Source organism: Biomphalaria glabrata, chromosome 3 (genome assembly GCF_947242115.1).
Source record: "Biomphalaria glabrata chromosome 3, xgBioGlab47.1, whole genome shotgun sequence".
NCBI classification, from domain to species: domain Eukaryota; kingdom Metazoa; phylum Mollusca; class Gastropoda; family Planorbidae; genus Biomphalaria; species Biomphalaria glabrata.
The window spans coordinates 48768150-48787084 of NC_074713.1; the positions used below are offsets into that span (position 1 = coordinate 48768150).

Below are 18935 nucleotides of genomic sequence, written 5' to 3' on the forward strand. Positions count from 1 at the left end.
TGGCGTACGGGCGATGTCATTTTTTCTCCTTCGTATTTAAAACGTCGCGGCGAGTTAGTCCCAGTAAAGGGGGAGATAATTTAGTTTTGATACTACGGAGAGTAATATCGAAAAAAAAAAGACGTGCGTTTGGATTTGCTCATACATTATTTTTCTTCATTAAAAATATGAAAGATGTGATATGATTTCCAGATTAAAAATACATAAATCGTGTGAACACCTAGCATATGTTGTTTAAATAGCATACAGGTAAATATTATGTATTTAACACTAACCTTCTGTTAAAATAGCTTAGAAAAGTTCTAGGTTTATATAGTCCATAATACGTATGTCTGTGCGGGTCCATTATATGCAGGCAATGGCTCCACGTCGTGTGTCTTTTTAAGGTAATAAGTTAGGTCTGGAACACTTGACATAATTTAAATTCTTAATACATTTTACATTTTAATATGATAATAAATACGATTAAATTAAAATGATTAGCTCACGATCTCCAAACATCAATTTTTCTACGTCAAAATTTGTTATTTAAAACTAAAATGTTTACAATTATCGTTTTGTATATTTATACAATAAAAAAGGTATATTTTGTTTCGTGGTTTTAATGAAAAGTTTTTGATCATTTCAGAAGTTATAACAATAGAAATGAGAAGCGGTTAGTCCGGAATCTTTGATTATGTGACCGACATTTGACAGATTGAATGTCAATGCCAAGGGTTCATAGAGCAAGCGTCCTTAATAATTCGGGATTTATTCTTTGTCTGTGACTTAAAATAGGTCTTTATCAAAGACTATTTTTGGACTGTGAAATAATATCAGACAAAGCATTCCTCTCTGTGTGAGATTAACCATTTCGTTTACAGAGTTGAACCTTACAATAAAACGAAGACAAATGATCGCAGTTCACACACTATGAATGCGCGAAGACATATAGGACTGTTTTTACAAAACAGTATGTTGGATACAAGTTTTATAAAATCATTTCGAAGATCGCGTTCAACTAAAGATGTTCGATTGATTGTGACAGCCTGTGTTTTTATGTTGGTTCTTGCCAATGTTTTTTTCCTGAATATTTTTGTTTTTATCAACCAATCTCACGTGCAATACAGCTTCAGAACCGAGGAAAATGAGAACTATTTACATAAAGCGGATGTATATTCCAGAGACTCGTCCAAAGGCCTTTCGGACGAACTTCTTTCCAATTCAGTGTCTTTCAACAGTGTATATTACAAGCAAAGATTGGGACATGGGCAAAGTAGGAAATTGATGGGAGAAAGAGATACTATTGATATTAAGTTTGTGGATACAATTTTTGAAGAAGAGTTTCATTTTTCTGACGACTGGCTAAGGAGTGCCGTTCATCAAGCAGATGGTCAGTTATTAACTTGCGACGATTTGGAGAAGATTCGAAATGTTACGTACCTGAGTCGGGGCTGGACTAAAGTGGTGCACAAGGGAGTCTACAAAGATCGACACGTCGCCATCAAGACCGTGGACGTCAACGGCCATGACGTCACATCCTGTTTAACAGACGGGCACGGCGTGGCGGAGTGCTACGCCAAGGCGGCAAAGAAAATCGTCAAAGAGATCCTGCTCCTGAGCTCTCTGCAGAACGAGAATGTCGTGAAGGTAAGAGACTCTTGTTTGTTGAAACGGTAGTGAGTTTGTTTTGTAAGCTGTGGTTGTTTTAGAACAGTGGTGTTCAAAATAAGGCCCGCGGGCCAGATCCGACCTTGTTCCATCCGGCCCGCCGAAATGTTGGCACGAAGAGTAGACACCCTCCTCCAAAAAAGAAAAATGTTGACTTATGTATCTTTACCTACGTTAGAGCCCTCAATTTTTCTTTAATTGGTTGGTACCATGACATTTAACATTAGTGTGTTTATGAAATGAGAATCACCATAAAAAGAAAACGGATCTTTACTTTTTTTTGTGGAGCATTATCATAAGCCACCATATTTGATTTGTAAAGAAAATGTGGCTATTTAAAAAAAAAAGAACAACATATAAACGTCATTATGAAACAAACATGTCGACATTCTTGGTTTGAGCCGCGAATAAAAGATCGTTAAACTACGCCTACAGATTGGAGGATCGATAGGAATATTTACCAAAAAACGACAAGAAAATGAGTCGGTAGTAAAGAGAGCTATAATGTTGCTCTATTTTAAGTAGAGAAATTAAGACATTTTCAGACGCGTGAGAAAAATCGCTTCAGATATCCAATTTCTTAATGTAAGTACTAGATCCACGGGTTTCTAATCAATTAGTTACAAATTTCAGGTAAATTTAATTTTTTTGTGTGTACCTTTTCGTTCATGTGGCCCGCGACACAAGTGTCAGAAATTATAATGGCCCGCAGGTCGAATTAGGTTGGGCATCACTGTTTTAGAATATCAAATTTAAGCTAAGAATAATAAGCGGTTAGCTGGAAAAGGTGGAGAGCATACATAGTTACTACCAAACCGATTATATTATCATTCTTCAGTAGTACAACTCACAATAAAATGTTGAGTAACTGACAAAAAATGTTTCTGGTTAAGTTGGTGAAGTTTTTTAAAGGCGTTCAAAGATCTATCACGTGACAACATCTTTTTGCTTCGTTCACTGTGTTATGGCAATGTTCACTGTGCGTTTCTATGTGTTGCGTCTTTTATAATGGAGTAGGGAATTATAAACACTAATCTCTTCAAAGCCCATTCCATGCTCTCATAGATCTAGGGATGAAGGAGCATTTGTACAAATTTGTCTTACAAAAGTATCCAATTGGTCATTTGGATGGTATACCCTAATCTTTGTGTCTTTTGGAGTATTTTATTAAGTTTTTTTTTCTAGTTGTAGATTATGGTATAAAGTTTTATGCATAATTGCTACTTTACTTTCTAGTCTTCTATCTTGCAGGGTCTTTAAATCTAGATTTTTTTAGGTAGTGTGTGTGTGTAAAAAGGGGACGGAAACAAAAGACACTGGCGAACAAGCATAGCTTCGATTTTGTATTTAGTAGTCCTAAGATAGAATAACAAGGTTGTATCAACACATTGTCTGTCTGGTAAAACGTTTTAACACATTATTTCTCCCATGTCTGGTAAAACGTTTTAACACATTATTTCTCCCACATTCTAAGAATAAGTTGAAACTATGCACAATTATTTATTGCCAAATACAATACAAGACTTATTTTTTAATAAAAGTATCCAATTAGTCAATTAATTACTGGTAATTTTTTTTAACCGAAAGTGAAATTGATTCTTCAGTATTCAGAGATATGGAATTATGAGATTTGAATTTTGACCCCTTAGATTATTACATATGTCGTTACCTCCTCACCCATTCTCGGATCAAATTTTGAAACATTAAACAATAATTTATTGTAACTAACAAAATGCGGCAGCTGTGCAAAATGTACAAATTAATCAATTAATTATTGGTAATTCATTATTTTATCTGTTATCAACATTCAAGTCAGGAAACAAAAAATCTTTATTATTGAGAAATATAGCTGTAAATTCTTCACCTTGGATAAGGTTTGTTTTGTTTTTTTAATAAGTATTTTTTATATTCTTTTTATCTCCATTTACAGGTTCTGGGTTTTTGTATTTCGCCAAAGCTGTATGAAGGCCACGAGATTTCTTCAGTGGCCTTGATAACAGAGCTTGGAGTACCCATCGACCAGATTATGCTGTTTCAAATGTCTTGGGAGAATCGACTTAGGGTAGGACACATTTTGATTATTAGATCTATCTCATTTCAATGTAGCAAGAGTTGTTTCGGTGGGACACATTATGAGTTTATTTGATTAACGTGTTTTGAAAAATGAGTTTAAATGAGGTAGACAATGATTTGCATGTCTAATGTTGTTGTCATTCGAGTTGATACTTCTCTAAACCAATGATAAAACTTCCCTCCATAGGCCTGAATGAAAGCAATATGACATTGCACATTTTTACAATACCTCTATTCAAGTCAGAACTTCATGGAACTTTCAGAAACCTGGACAGCTGATCTCAAAAACGCCTCTAACGATTTTCCTAGAAATTTAACTGTTGACAATTCAAGCGATAAAAGTGACACAATGCTGCCGAATTTCGGCGTCGTTCTTGAGTTTAGTTGGCTTCCTTCAGTCGTAGAACGACTATGGTTCATCTCGAACACTTTTTCATATGACTGTGGAGCCCTATTTTGGAGGGACACTCCCGTCCACATATATCGCTTTGGTTGTAGAGGAGCCAGCAATTTTTCTGGAGTATAGTTCTCAAATAAGACTAAAGTAAAGTGGGACAAAAAAAAGTTAGCGCTGTTTACCACAGCCAGGGTATTACCAAGCATTTGCCAATACTGTCTTTACCTAAAGCCGGCAGTGTTAAGTTACCCTAAAACGTCAGAACATTGTTTCAATGCATATTTTAAACTACATCCTGTTAGTCACGTGACGTAACACCTATGCTCTGCACGGACTTAAATCCGAGATTCTTATTCTAAACAGAACAAAAAAAAAAAAAAAGAATGGGACATTAAAAAAAATGTCAGCACCTTCCCTTATCAGCAAATATGTGCAGGGCTGCTAATTGTGTTTAATTACATTTCTATTAGAAGTGTCACTCGCGTCAGAGCTGGCATTCAATTCCCCCCCCAGCGTGTCAGTCGCTACTTTGTTTATCTTATTGTAGTTGACATGACATTTAATGCCTACACTGACTTGACAGAAGGCGACACTGAGGACAACACAAAATCCTATCGAGGACAAAAGCATACACCTAAACGAGCTGTCAACCATATTAGTTAGTACATTTTTTTTTTATTTTTTGTACAGAAGTCCTCAGACTTGTGCAGCGAGGCGGAACACTCGTGGTTAGTCTTTAAGTTGCTTTTCTCTTTTTAGCTTCTTGGGCATTACGAGAAAAGATGAACATGCAATTTTTTTTTAATGTGTAAAGACACTATGAAGCAGCTTAACTGGCAATGTGTATGTACAATGTCAAACAAGTCTGGCACCTCGCGCACCAAACAAAAATGTCAAGAATAGTTATAATACACTTCACTGCAGGGATTAAAAAAGAAAACGGTTTTATAGAGGGAGAGAAAAAAGTATACATTGAATATAAATTGTTGTTTACGTATATATATATATATAGCTGGAGGTCACTCACAAGGGCCGCGGGATACACATTTGGGACAAAAAGAAAATTCGCTACCGAGGACAGACGCAGACGGCGAAAAGAAAATCTAAATCGACAACCTGCGGACAATGGTTATGCTTGCCCTGGATGTGGCAAAATATGTAGGTCACAAAAAGCTGAGAGAAGAAGCAGGCATATCTGCAACTGACATAACCCACCCATGCCACATATGTGGCCGGTTTTTTAAAGCGAGGATTGGACTTTATAGCCATCTTTGAGTCCATAGGAAATGAGAAATAAGACTAAGACTAAGACTAAGACTGCTTTATTGATCCTTACGGAAATTTGTTGTGATTACAAGGACTCGTTTCTCATATAAAGACAACACAACAGAAAAATACACATAAATACAACAGACAACATATAGAGTTCATTCAGCGACTACACACAGGTATCTTGGTGCATTTCATGTTCCCTGATCAATGAGTGGCGGTGATAGAGTCTGACCGAGTGAGGTACGAACGAGTTTTTGTACCGCTCCGTTCTTGTTTTGATTGACAGCAGTCGCCCACTTCGCGACGACCTGGCGTAGTTCTGATGGAGCGGGTGGCCGTTGTTAATTATGCTCATCTTCGACCACGAAGGAGGAGCTCTCTCTATATATATAGTGATAAATAAAGTGCTTTTTAAAAAAAAAAAAAGTGCCGGTACTCAGTTGTTGATTGCCTAACTTTTAACTACTAAAAATTAATAATATACGTTAAATTACAAGAAAAGTAATATTTTTTTCAAAAAAGTGCCGGTAAGCCGTACCGGTGCGTACCGTCACAAAAAAAAAGCCCTGTACATAGCAAAGTTGCAGAGTCTTACTTCGAGCTCGAGCCTACATGATTGAGGGGCAGACTTGTTAGCCACTGAGCTGTCCAGTATAGGCCTATGTTAGCCACTGAGCTGTCCAGTATAGGCCTATGTTAGCCACTGAGCTATCCAGTATAGGCCTATGTTAGCCACTGAGCTGTCCAGTATAGGCCTATGTTAGCCACTGAGCTGTCCAGTATAGGCCTATGTTAGCCACTGAGCTGTCCAGTATAGGCCTATGTTAGCCACTGAGCTGTCCAGTATAGGCCTATGTTAGCCACTGAGCTGTCCAGTATCGGCCTATGTTAGCCACTGAGCTGTCCAGTATAGGCCTATGTTAGCCACTGAGCTATCCAGTATAGGCCTATGTTAGCCACTGAGCTGTCCAGTATAGGCCTATGTTAGCCACTGAGCTGTCCAGTATAGGCCTATGTTAGCCACTGAGCTGTCCAGTATAGGCCTATGTTAGCCACTGAGCTGTCCAGTATAGGCCTATGTTAGCCACTGAGCTGTCCAGTATCGGCCTATGTTAGCCACTGAGCTGTCCAGTATCGGCCTATGTTAGCCACTGAGCTGTCCAGTATAGGCCTATGTTAGCCACTGAGCTATCCAGTATAGGCCTATGTTAGCCACTGAGCTATCCAGTATAGGCCTATGTTAGCCACTGAGCTATCCAGTATAGACCTATGTTAGCCACTGAGCTGTCCAGTATAGGCCTATGTTAGCCTCTGAGCTATCCAGTATAGGCCTATGTTAGCAACTGAGCTATCCAGTATAGGCCTATGTTAGCCTCTGAGCTATCCAGTATAGGCCTATGTTAGCCTCTGAGCTGTCCAGTATAGGCCTATGTTAGCCACTGAGCTATCCAGTATAGGCCTATGTTAGCCTCTGAGCTATCCAGTATAGGCCTATGTTAGCCACTGAGCTATCCAGTATAGGCCTATGTTAGCAACTGATCTATCCAGTATAGGCCTGTGTTAGCCACTGAGCTATCCAGTATAGGCCTATGTTAGCCACTGAGCTATCCAGTATAGGCCTATGTTAGCCACTGAGCTATCCAGTATAGGCCTATGTTAGCCACTGAGCTATCCAGTATAGGCCTATGTTAGCCACTGATCTATCCAGTATAGGCCTATGTTAGCCACTGATCTATCCAGTATAGGCCTATGTAAGCCACTGAGCTATCCAGTGTATGCCTATGTTAGCCACTGAGCTATCCAGTATAGACCTATGTTAGCCACTGATCTATCCAGTATAGACCCATGTTAGCCACTGAGCTATAGTCAATTGCTAGTTACAAATTTGAGTAGCCTAACGATCTAATTCTTTATATTGGCCTACAGTTCCACTCAGACAGACCATACAAGCTTTGTACATAAGATGAGAAACAATTCGTTTCTATTCTAAAATGTCATTAAATATCCTATTCAAGAAGGTCTTGACCAATCCAGCTAACACCATTAGAACTGTAAACATTGTCAAGGACGTTAAATTGAAAGTGGGAATGTTGCACTGCCAAAAATAAAACGTATTGAGAGGTAAATTTAATAATACCTCAATCATCCATGTATAGCAGCTGATCTTCGTATTAAATCTCGTTTATTCCCGCTAGTTAGTTTGTCCATTAGTTTTCAAGAAAGGTTTTAAAGTCATAGAAAGTCTAATGCTTCCTCCATAGTGAAATGATTTTGCGCTATTAATGGAAAAGCTCACAAAAAAATATTTGATTCTGCAGAGCCAACAAGTGCACACACAAAATATTATATACCTTTAAAAAAAAAACTACTTCCTTTATTTCATATAACGGATACACCAAAAGGATAGCTATTTATAGTTTTTCCGCCATGTTTGTCGGTGTTTCACGGATGGATGCGACTGACCTCTTACATGACAATAACGGTTTGCTTCTACATACTATCTTATCTTATATAATACAGACGTTACTTCAAAAAATGATGATTACGTCCTACGCGTCATGCGTCTAGCCATGCATGTTAACCAATGACTTAAATTCTGCCAAGTCATTGATTTCCATGACTGGCTCCGGCAACCCATTCCATGCTCTAATAGCACTAGGGAAGAAGGAGCATTTGTACAAATTTGTCCTAGCATATGGAACGAGGAATGTGCCTTTATCTTTGTGTCTTTCTGAGTATATTAGATTTTGTTTTTGTATTTGAAGATTATGGTTCAGTGTTTTATGTATATTTGCTACTTTAAAGTCTTCTATCCTAAAGGCTTTCTAAATTTAGTGAATGAGCAGGACCTTTAAATACTCAATGTGCGTCATTGTTCCCTACCATCATTATATAGGGCGGTACACTCAAAAGTGTCCCTCTCGCTCCGATTTCTGGATTCGCCCCTTCTAGTCACATGCTTAAGAGAGAGAGAAGAAGAAACACGACTCAAGACTGCACAAGAAATATAAACATTGATTTTACAAGCAGAAGCAGCCAACTACTCAGCCAGCCGCCATTTGTGCAACCAGTGTTTATGGGTAAAGAAATTTAGTAGATTGTAGCAAACGAACAGAAATTGAGGATTTATAAACTTCCTTTTAAGCCCCAGGCCTTTTTTTTTTTCTTTTACTTCAATGCTTTTTATCAATTTGAAATTTGAGATTTTTTTTTTTTTTTTTTTTTTTGCATTTATAGATCTAGTTTTTACGAAGCTTATATCAATTCAATCTGTCTGTCTGTCTGTCTGGTACACATTTTAACGCGTTATTTCTCCCACTTCCCATTCTCGTATCAAGTTGAAACTTTGCACAATTATTCATTGTCCCTAACAAAACATCAATAAAAAAAACAATAGCTGATTAGATAATCAAAGAGTGATGTCGAAAAAGGGAAATAAATCTTTGTCTTTTAAGTATGTTTATATTTTGTTTTATTTTTTTTAAATCATTTACTTTGTGACTATGTTTTAAAAATGAGAAATGTGCCTTTTTTTGCTGCTAGGACCACAATTATTATTATTATTTATAAAGTGTTACACATTCCCTGGCGCTGCCAACAGGACCAGGCTTCATTACAAGGGGTATAAAATTCAATGTAGTCCCCTAATAGTGTTCATCTTGAGATTTACAGATATCATTAACAATATAATTATCAGCGATTGTGGTCCTAGTACATGTAGGCCTACCACTAATTACATAAATGAAACTGAAATAGAAAGTACAATCTTAACTCCTGTACTCTGCTTGGGATGTAGTTTTGTACTTAGAAACTAGTATAGACTCTTAAAACAACTTTGTATTTTAATTCTCTGCACTGGAAACGCAGTGTTGTAAACCTGTTCATTGTCCAATACCGTCCCACCTCCTAATTAATTCCTTGTCTTATGAGTTTGAGAGTGGTCAAGTCGGTCGGGTTTTTTTTTTTTTTAGCTTTCTCTCGACTTTGAAAACCAACAGGCTCTGGACTCGGGGGTCACTTAGTCCGCACTTAATGAACCGTACAAGACTTCTGTTAGGCCGCGGCTTTTCAAGTGTGTTTCTAGGCGCTGTTTACTTCGAAGGAGGTAATTCAAGCCTTTAAATGCCATAATGTCTGATAATTTATCTCACAACATCCAGAATAGTTTCGTAACCTAAATTAACAAGCAAAATACGCAAAAAAATACATTGAATACAAAAACACGGTTATATATATGGAAAAGAACTGCACATTTACAACAATGTATTTAAATACTGTAATATTTATTTCCATTTTCTTTATCAAACTGATGATTTAATTACCAGTAATCATTTAATTGAATTGTTATTTTTTTTTTATTGATTATGTTTTGATAAGGACAATGAATAATTGTGCAAAGTTTCAACTTGATCCGAGACCGGGAAGAGGAAGAAATAATGTGTACACAATTTGTACCAGACAGACAGACAGACAGACAGACAGAGTGAGTTGATAGAAGCTTGGTAAAAAGAGAGGCCCCTACGTCTCTTGAAAATATCTAGATCTTGGAATTGGAAAAAGTGGATGTATTTATGATGTTGAAAAAAAAAAACTCTTTTTGTTAGGGTAGAGAATAAAACCAACTCCTCACCTTGAAATAATTTTGGAGGCAGCATAGAATATCAGATTACAACGTGTCCAGAAAACAAGTTAAAATGTGTTGCACTGTTGATATGTGGTTGATGTATTTCGATATGTGTTTATATGTATTTGATGTGTGTTAATATGTGTTGATATTCATTTGAAATGTGCTGATGTCTAGCCTATTTGATATGTTTTGATCTGTAATTTTATGTGTTGATGTGTAGTTGATATGTGTTAATAAGCAGTCTGTCCTTATATTAATATTATATTATTATATATTATCCTTAGTACTATTATTATAACATGGAATGGGTTGCCTGAGTCAGCCAGGGAAACTAGGGACTTGGCAGATTTGAAGTATATGAAGTCACTTATTAACATGCATGACTACATAGACAAGTGCGCATTTGTATAACGTACTTATCTTCTTTTTTGAATTGATTCTGTTATTTAGCTGTCTGTCTGTCTGTCTCTCTCCCTCCCCCCTCTCTCTCTCTCTCTGTGAATGAAGATTTGCAATAATAAAGTGTAGGCATTAGATTACTTAAATTCATGTTGATCATGAAGAGGTTTAGCTCTATATACCTGAGTTATGGTAGGTGATAACTATTGACTTCTCACGCCGGAGAGTTATTTGGTGGATGTTGATCTTTTTATTTTAAAGTGTTATTTTTAAAAATATATATTCTAGACCCATTTCCTCCCTAAAAACTGCAAAGTACGAAAAAGAAATCAATTTTTTTTTTTTGGGGGGGGGTTAGTCTGCTACCTTCACCATTCCCCCCCCCCTTTCTCGCTGATCCGATGCCACTACGCTATAATTAACTGTATGTATGATTATAAATCTAGATATGAGCCTTCTCGCACTGTATGACACCCCCCCCCCCTTTCCCTCCTTTCAGTCCCCCACAATCCAATATTCTTAACCTGGCGCGCTGAGTTTAAAAATAGCCTCGTGTCATCGTGTCATATTTTCATAAACATACAGACGTGAGGAGTACAGGCAGTGGACGCGGCCAGTTGATAAACACATCCGCACTTGTTCACGTCTAGACAATTAGCCGGACCTTTTCACTCGCATGTTCATGTCTTGGCAATTAGCCGGACCGTTTCTCCGGCTAAGCAAACTTTCCCCAAACCATGTTATGCCGTGGTTTAGAATGCGCTTGTTTTCTTTACCTCAACTTTGACTGACTTTCGTTATTTAGCTTTACAAAGCCTAAGAGTTGACCAGCTGGTCTCCATGCCAACCGGCCTTATTTATTGCGCTTAACGAGCAGCACGACAAATGCATGGCTGTCACATGTACGCATGACTTAACACGTCTGCTGTCTCGTGTTAATGAAACTAATGACCTAGATCTGACTGAAGGAAGTGCCGAGGGTGTGGTTTTAATCTACTGACTTTTAACATTCACTAAAATAAATCGCCTAAACTATTACTTTGAGATTATATGTGTCTAAGCTGTAGGCCCAAGTGGCGTAGCTACCACGGCGCCCCCAAAGGGCTCATTGCGCCCGGGGCAAGGCCTGAATGAAATACGATATCCACTAATAAAAATGAAAAGGTTTAGAACTAAAACATTTTAATGACCTCTCCCCCAACCCGTATTCACACTAATTGAAATTGTTTACGAAATTTGTGCAATGGGGAAACAATAAGCATTTGAACTATTTCTTTTTTCAGCTTGCAAATTCTTCATTGGGCTAAAAAAAAAAGGTGTATAGACAACTTTCTAATTTTAAATGTTCAGAAAACTAAAGAAATGATAATAGATTTTAGAAAACATAAATTAGGCCATCTTGCAGAAATTCAGATAAACAATCAAACCGTAGATCAAATGCAAGAATATAAATACCTACAGGCTAGGTATAACCATCAACAAAAAAATTGAAATTTGGTGAACACTGTCAAAACCTTTACACCAAAATTCACCAACGACTCTTCTATCTTAGAAAGCTAATAAAATTTAACATCGACAAAACAATAATTAAACTTCTCTATACAGCAACCATCAGCAGTCTAATCAACTTTACCATCACATGCTGGTACAGTAATACTTCACTGGCACAAAGACATAGACTAAATAGACTAATTTTAAAAAAGCATCGTATGTCACTCGAACACAGCTACCATCTCTTGAAGAGCTTTTTTATGAAAGATGCCTTTCCAAAATACACACGATTCTTAAAGACAACCTGCACCCATTAAACCACTGTTACATAAGATCTGAACGAAGTGGTCGTCTCCTTTCCATTAGGACTAAAACAGAAAGATTTAAAAACTCCTTTATCCCACTTTCGGTCAGAGTGTTACAAGATCATCTGTCATCATCGAGAAGTTCATAGAAGTCTATTTATAAAGCGCTGGTTGTTAGTGTGTATGTGTTTCATACGTGAATGTTGTTCGAATTTGCATCTATATTGTTACGCTGAGGTTGGTCAAATTGTAGTCAAACAGAATTTCCATTTGATAGAACCAATAACAAATCCTATTATCTTATCTATCTTTTTTTTTTCATTGATTAAACAAACAAAATAAAAAAAATCCTTTAAAAAAACAACATCAAAGCTTATCCAAGTGGAAGAACTCCGTCCTTACAACTATCTCTTTCAATAATGTAGAAGTTTTTTCCCTCCTACGATTTCAAACAAATTTATTGATTACCAAATAATTAATTGACTTTAAAAAAAAATAGATTCATGGTTGTTAGGTATAATAAATAATTGTTTAAAGTATCAACTTGATCGTGGGGTAGAAATAAGTCTAAGTCTAAGTAAGAAGGATTAATTTCCCTTGTTGGTATCAAACAAAATAATTAATTACCATCAGTAATTATTTTACTAAATTGTAATTTTTTTTTTTGCAAAGTTTCAACTTGATTCGGGAATCGGTGTGAGGGAAATAACGAGTACAGACCTTTTACCAGACAGACAGACAGAGTTAATATAAGTTTTTAAATTTAGAAAGTCTTCAGGAGAGAAGACTCAATAGTGAAGTAGCAATTATACATAAAACACTGAACCATAATCTTCAAATACAAAAACAAAATTTAATTAAATACTCAGAAAGACACAAAGATAAAGGCACATTCCTCGTTCCATATGCTAGGACAAATTTGTACAAATACTTCTTCTTCCCTAGTGCTATTAGAGCATGGAATGGGTTGCCTGAGCTAGCCAGGAAAACCAGTGACTTGGCAGAATTTAAGTCATTGGTTAATATGCTTGACCTAATGCATGACCCGTAGAACGTAATCATCTTCTTTTTTGAAGTAACGTCTGTATTATATAAATAAGATAAGTATTGTAAGACTTTGTATAAAATCAGGCCCAGACCTCCTTCACGTATAAAATCAGGCCCAGACCGCCTTCACGTTAAGCCAACTGATTTCATTTCAGTGAAGATGGAGATAAGGAGGATGAATTTGACCAAGCAAGAAAAAAAAATAATTTTCAGTCGTATAGAAAATCGTATGCGACCAGGGGCGTAACTAGGGATTTGGGGGCCTGGGGGGATTGACCTCTTTGGGGGCCCCTTACATTTTGACATTCGACATATGACATGGGATAATGTACGCAAAAATATATACGCTCCAAATCCAATTGGTTCAGTATATCAGTTAACTTAACAAAAAGTAATCAAGACTCTTTTAATGAATAATACCTTTATTTATTAGTTAAATAATGCACAAGTGACAAATCTAAATTGATATCGCTTCACGTCGTGCATTCTGTGCAGCAAAGACATCTATAACATCAACTACATCGATACTTTCTAGTATTTATGACTTCACTGACATTAAAGCCATGATAAGCCTTTCTTGTGTCATTGTGCACCTGAGATAGCTTTTGATGAATTTGAGCTTTGAGAATGATCTCTCACATGACGTAATGGAAGTGGCCTGAGTTAGCAGTATTCGGAGGAGGTTGCAAAGTTTGAGCACACGTAATTACCATATGAAGCCTGTTTCCTCAATATGTCTATTGGTGGTTGTATTACTGTTGATGAAAAGTGCTCGTGCATCAATGACATCATTGAAAAAGCGATTTGCCATTTATTTCATCATACAAACAGGAAACGTAGCACAGTTTGTCATAAGTGGGTCTTCATCTAACAGGTGTCTTGGTTCAAGAAGAAACCCAAAGGTATCCATTTTCTTTCCAGCCTTTGAAATCTGTCCAGCACTTCTGTCGCAACACGTTTGAATGTCAGTTTTATTGACAGTCCTACATTAGAACTCAACTTCCCATCAAGTCTTTTCTTTCTTCTGGTTGTTTTGATTACAGGGAATCCATAGTATTCACTACCTTCTTTTGCTTTTTCGATGGATTGGTTTTTTTGTCAGTTTCTCATCATTTTGCAGAAAGCATGAAAGGGTACTAATTTCTTTAGCAGCTTCCCGTATATGCAGTCCAGACTTTTGTAGTTTCTTCTGAACTATATTAATTGGGCGCAAGAGCTTTGACCAGAATTCAAGATAGGCAAAAAATTCTTAATTTTCCACTGCATGAAGAAGATTCTGTGCTAATATTATATGGTATTACGTCATTGTTGGTTGTTTATGTTTTGTGCGCAAGCAAAAGGATTCAGAGAATACAAAAGTGGGAAAGATCCATATCTGGTTATGCTCGAGTATAGAAATACTCCGATAAGTGGACTGCCGTATTCACCATCACAACTGCTGACGAGTAGAAGACTCAGGGAATCATTCCAACTGATCCCAAACTATTGAAACCATAGGTAGCTGAAAATGCAGAGACATTACTCAACGAACGACAGATGAAAAGCAAAGGGAAATACAATGCAAAAGCAAGACTACCTAAAGATTATTCTGTCGGAGAGTTCGTCTAGGTCAAACATGGCAGAAAGCAGTTGTCATAAAAAAACATTCAGCACCCAGATCTTACATCATAAAGATAAACGGAAAAACATACAGAAGAAATCAACGCTTTTTGAATAAGAGTTTCGATGAAGACATCTCTGGGTATTATGATACCGATGTAGACAATGAACTGCAAACTGTTGGAAGAAACGAAACAGACAGTTATAGACCAACGTCTAGAGAACTTGTTGTGCCAGTCAAGACAACCAGAAGTGGACGAATTGTTAAAGTTCCTAGTAGACAGGGCCGGCCTTAGGCCACTGCAGCCTATGCGGTGGCAGTGGGCCCCGCGCTTTCATAGGACCCGCGCTAATTCTAAGTGTACATTATTAAATTAAACCATTATAACGTATATAAAATAACAGGGTTTTCGTGACCTCCTGATTTTCCAGGGCCTCCAGGAAATCTCATGAAAGGCAAAATATACGATAAAGTCCTGAACTTTTTTTGAATTTATTCAAATCTCCTGAAGAATAGACGAAATTGACATTTTGGGGTGCCTATAAATAAAAAGTGGCATTGCGAGCTTTCATTTGATAAAAATGTATTGCAAAGACGAAAGTAGGCCTATTTTCTAATTTAAAAAAAATACTTTAGACATTATGCTCATCCCTACCCAGACTAGGCCCCGCGCAATCCGTTTCGCATAGGGCCCCGCAAATGCTAGGGCGGCCCTGCTAGTAGATATCACTTTTAAGAACTTTAAAAGGAAGGGTGTGATAATAACTTCAAAAGGAATGATGTGCTAATATTATATGATATTACGTCATTGTTTGTTGTTTATGTTTTGTGCGAAAGCAAAAGGATTAGATGGAAATAAAAAGAGAGTTTCCATTGGATTGAGGAAAGATGAATAGAGGGGTAATAACTCGAGTGTGAAGTTTAATTCTGAAATTATAGACGCCAAACCCGAATAATGGACTATTCTAGCATTATTAAGAATAACTTTTGGATCTGTTATACTCCATTCTGTAAATTTTGATTCCAGGTTAATTAGTGTAGCCATAAAATACTCGACATTTAGATCTAATATTTGTAAAGGTAACAAGATACCTGGAATTCGCTGTATATCATGCAGTTTTATTCGTGGCAACAAAGTTTAAAATGTAAAACTAACTTAGAAAAAAACTTTGATCTCTGTGGGAAAAAATATTTTTTAAATGTCAACAAAGTCAACGTACTGATAGACCTAGATCTAGGTTTAGTCTTTGTGATAAATTTAATCCATAAATGTTGAAAAAAAAAGACACCCGTTGACACTATTAGTCAATCAAATATATTAATTTATGTATTTACAATAAATTTCGGACACCCATTTGGGGGCCCCCCCTAGGTGGGGGCCCGGGGGGATTTTAAAATTCTCCCCCCCCATCCCCCCCCCCCCCCCCTTAGTTACGCCACTGTATGCGACTCCTTCTCTATACTTATAAACAAGCAAACAAAAGTACTTTAAAAAAGCTTGTCAGGGCGGGACATATATCTCAATACTTTAAGAATTATTTCCATTTTTCAATATTGAATAGGCCTACTATTTAGTTAACTATTTGGTGGACTTTTTTTTTTATTGATTTATGCGTTGTCTTCGACAATAAATAATTGTGCAAGATTTTAACTTATCCTAGAATGGGAAGTAAGAGAAATGACGTGTTCAGAAAGAGAGACAGACAGACAGACAGAGTGAGTTGATTTAAGCTTTGAAATAAAAACAAAATCAATGTATATTATTGGCACATAATATTTGAAGTTATCAAGCCGCATATGTTAACTAGTTACTTAGATCTCCAAAACAGGCAAGCAAGCTAGGTATTTACAGAAGCGATGGTGGGCTAGTGACCAAATATTTAAAAGAGATTATTTACGTTGATGTTGTATTCTTCTCTCCTCATCTTCACACGGTACTCTTTCACCCTCCGTAGCACTGAGTTGTGGGGGGGGGGGGGGTGAGCGCACCCTCTGTTTACGTCGCACTGCGGGCTGAGCAGTCACGCTTTGGCGTTGACCTCTGACTCTTGTGTCGCGACAAGACAGGCCCTGCCACCAGGGGTCAGTTAACTACCTGCACGGCCGCGTCGTTTCCTGACACGATGACAGCGAACTTTTATCAAACCCATTCGGAAAACACGCTTGCCTCTCCCAGCCTCTCTCTCTCTCTCTCCCCCCCCCCTCTCTCCACACATAGTCACACACACACACACATACATACAAGCTTTTTCTCAATGACTCAGAACTCTGTGTGTGGGAGAGTGTGGGATGAAGCTAGCGAAAGTTGAGAGACTGTGAGAATAGTTAAAAACTTCAAATTCCATCAAAGGACCAAGTCTCTGTTGTGCAGGTTCTCAAACTGTGGGACGCGTACTGGACTAAGATACTCGGCGGCACGCACAGCAGGCTCTACATTTGAGCAAGTACAAATTTTAAAACGAAAATATAAAATGAAATACTGTTATTTTTTTAACATTGAAAAAAAAAGTTTTCAAAAGTAAACATTAGCTTAAACACATTAAATCCTGGGCATCATTTTTCAACACATAAATTATTTGATCTGAAAAAACAAAACAAAAAACAACTCAAATTTGCTTGACTTATCCTTTTATTTTTTATCCTAAATATGACCATCCTCTGTAGTCTGTTTATTTGTATGCCCTTTGCAATGACATAGCTAAGGATTTTGGGCAAGACCTCTTTAGGAGCTCCTGGTTTTTGACACCATGACATGAGATATTTTAAAGTAAAAACAAATTTCGTAAACTCATTCAGGGTACCCCCTCAAGTTGGGGCTAGGGGGGATTTTCAAATTTGAATCTCCCATCCTCCCAACGTAGCTACGCCACTTCCTGTTTCTCCAAAAAGAGTACTGCGATGATTAACTGCATATAGACCTGAGAGGGTGGAGAATTTAATAAACGACAAAATAAAAAATATTGACATATTAACTCATTTGTATGTTTTCAGATAACTCTGGATATCTCAAGGCTAGTCCACTATTTGTCTCACTCACCTCTCGGCTCCATAGCCCTGAACGATTTTCGACTGTCTCAGTTCGTCCTGGTGGACGGAACGCTGAAACTGACCGATGTAGACGACGCCGGACTTGCTGAACCGCCTTGTTCACTTAAAGATGTCTGCGACTTTAAATTTGAGAACATCTCAAAAAGGTTTGGGCAGAATGTTTTTCGTTTCTGATTAAGACGCATTGATATGCTATCGTAATTTGTGGACATTTAGGATAATAGTCGTTTTTAGTTGGTTCTGTTTGTAAAATTGTAAATCTGAATACGAAAACAAATAAACTTGGCATGTAAACTATAGAAACTATAGGCTAATAGCAGCACTAGAATGCAATACTTAATAAAAAACAGATAAGCTCCGACGAGAAACCAATGACCTTCATCTTGGCAGCGGCCAGAGCTTGTTGGCTGAATTCAGTCTCGTCCGAGCTTAACTTGATCTATCTGACCGGAGCTTAACTTTGTCTATCTGACCGGAGCGTAACTTGATCTATCTCACCAGAGCTTAACTTGATCTATCTAGCCGGAGGTAACTTGATCTATCCGGCCGGAGGTAACTTGATCTATCTGGCCGGATGTAACTTAATCTATCCGGCCGGAGGTAACTTGATCAATCTGACCGGACTTTAACTTGATCTATCTAAAATGCTACTTTGTTAATCATTTTCTGGAAAACTCTCTAAAAAATGTACTTTTTTAAAAACAAATTATTTAAATAAAACATGCGAAGAAACTAAATTTAGTAAGTCTAAATAGTTCAAATTTAAATATAAAAATAATATAATAAGACAAACTAACACAGAAGCAGATGGAATAAAACACTAAACCATAATTTACAAATAGAAAAACAAAACCTAATAAAATACTCAGAATGACACAAAGATAAAGGCTAATTTATTATTCCATACGTTAGAACAAATACATACAAGTGTTCATTCTTCCCTAGTGCTGTTAGAGAATGGAATGGGTTGCCTTAATCAGCTGGGAAAACCAACGAGTTGGCAGAGTTTAAGTTATTGGCTGAAAT

General features: G+C 37.1%; 1 protein-coding gene across 2 annotated transcripts in view; it reads left to right on the forward strand.

Moving 5' to 3' along the window:
• The first annotated feature begins 39 nt into the window (after positions 1–39).
• LOC106052000 (extracellular tyrosine-protein kinase PKDCC-like) overlaps positions 40–18935 on the forward strand; it is a 33070-nt gene continuing 14174 nt past the window's right edge. Inside the window, exons 1-4 of one of the 2 annotated variants that reach the window (XM_013207238.2) lie at positions 40–249; positions 629–1629; positions 3581–3712; positions 17853–18055. In XM_013207238.2, coding sequence (XP_013062692.2) covers positions 913–1629; positions 3581–3712; positions 17853–18055 — 1052 coding nt within the window. In that variant the 5' untranslated portion in view covers positions 40–249; positions 629–912. Of the gene's footprint in view, positions 250–364; positions 387–628; positions 1630–3580; positions 3713–17852; positions 18056–18935 lie in introns of those variants that run through there. The other variant, XM_056022424.1, reaches the window with a different exon arrangement.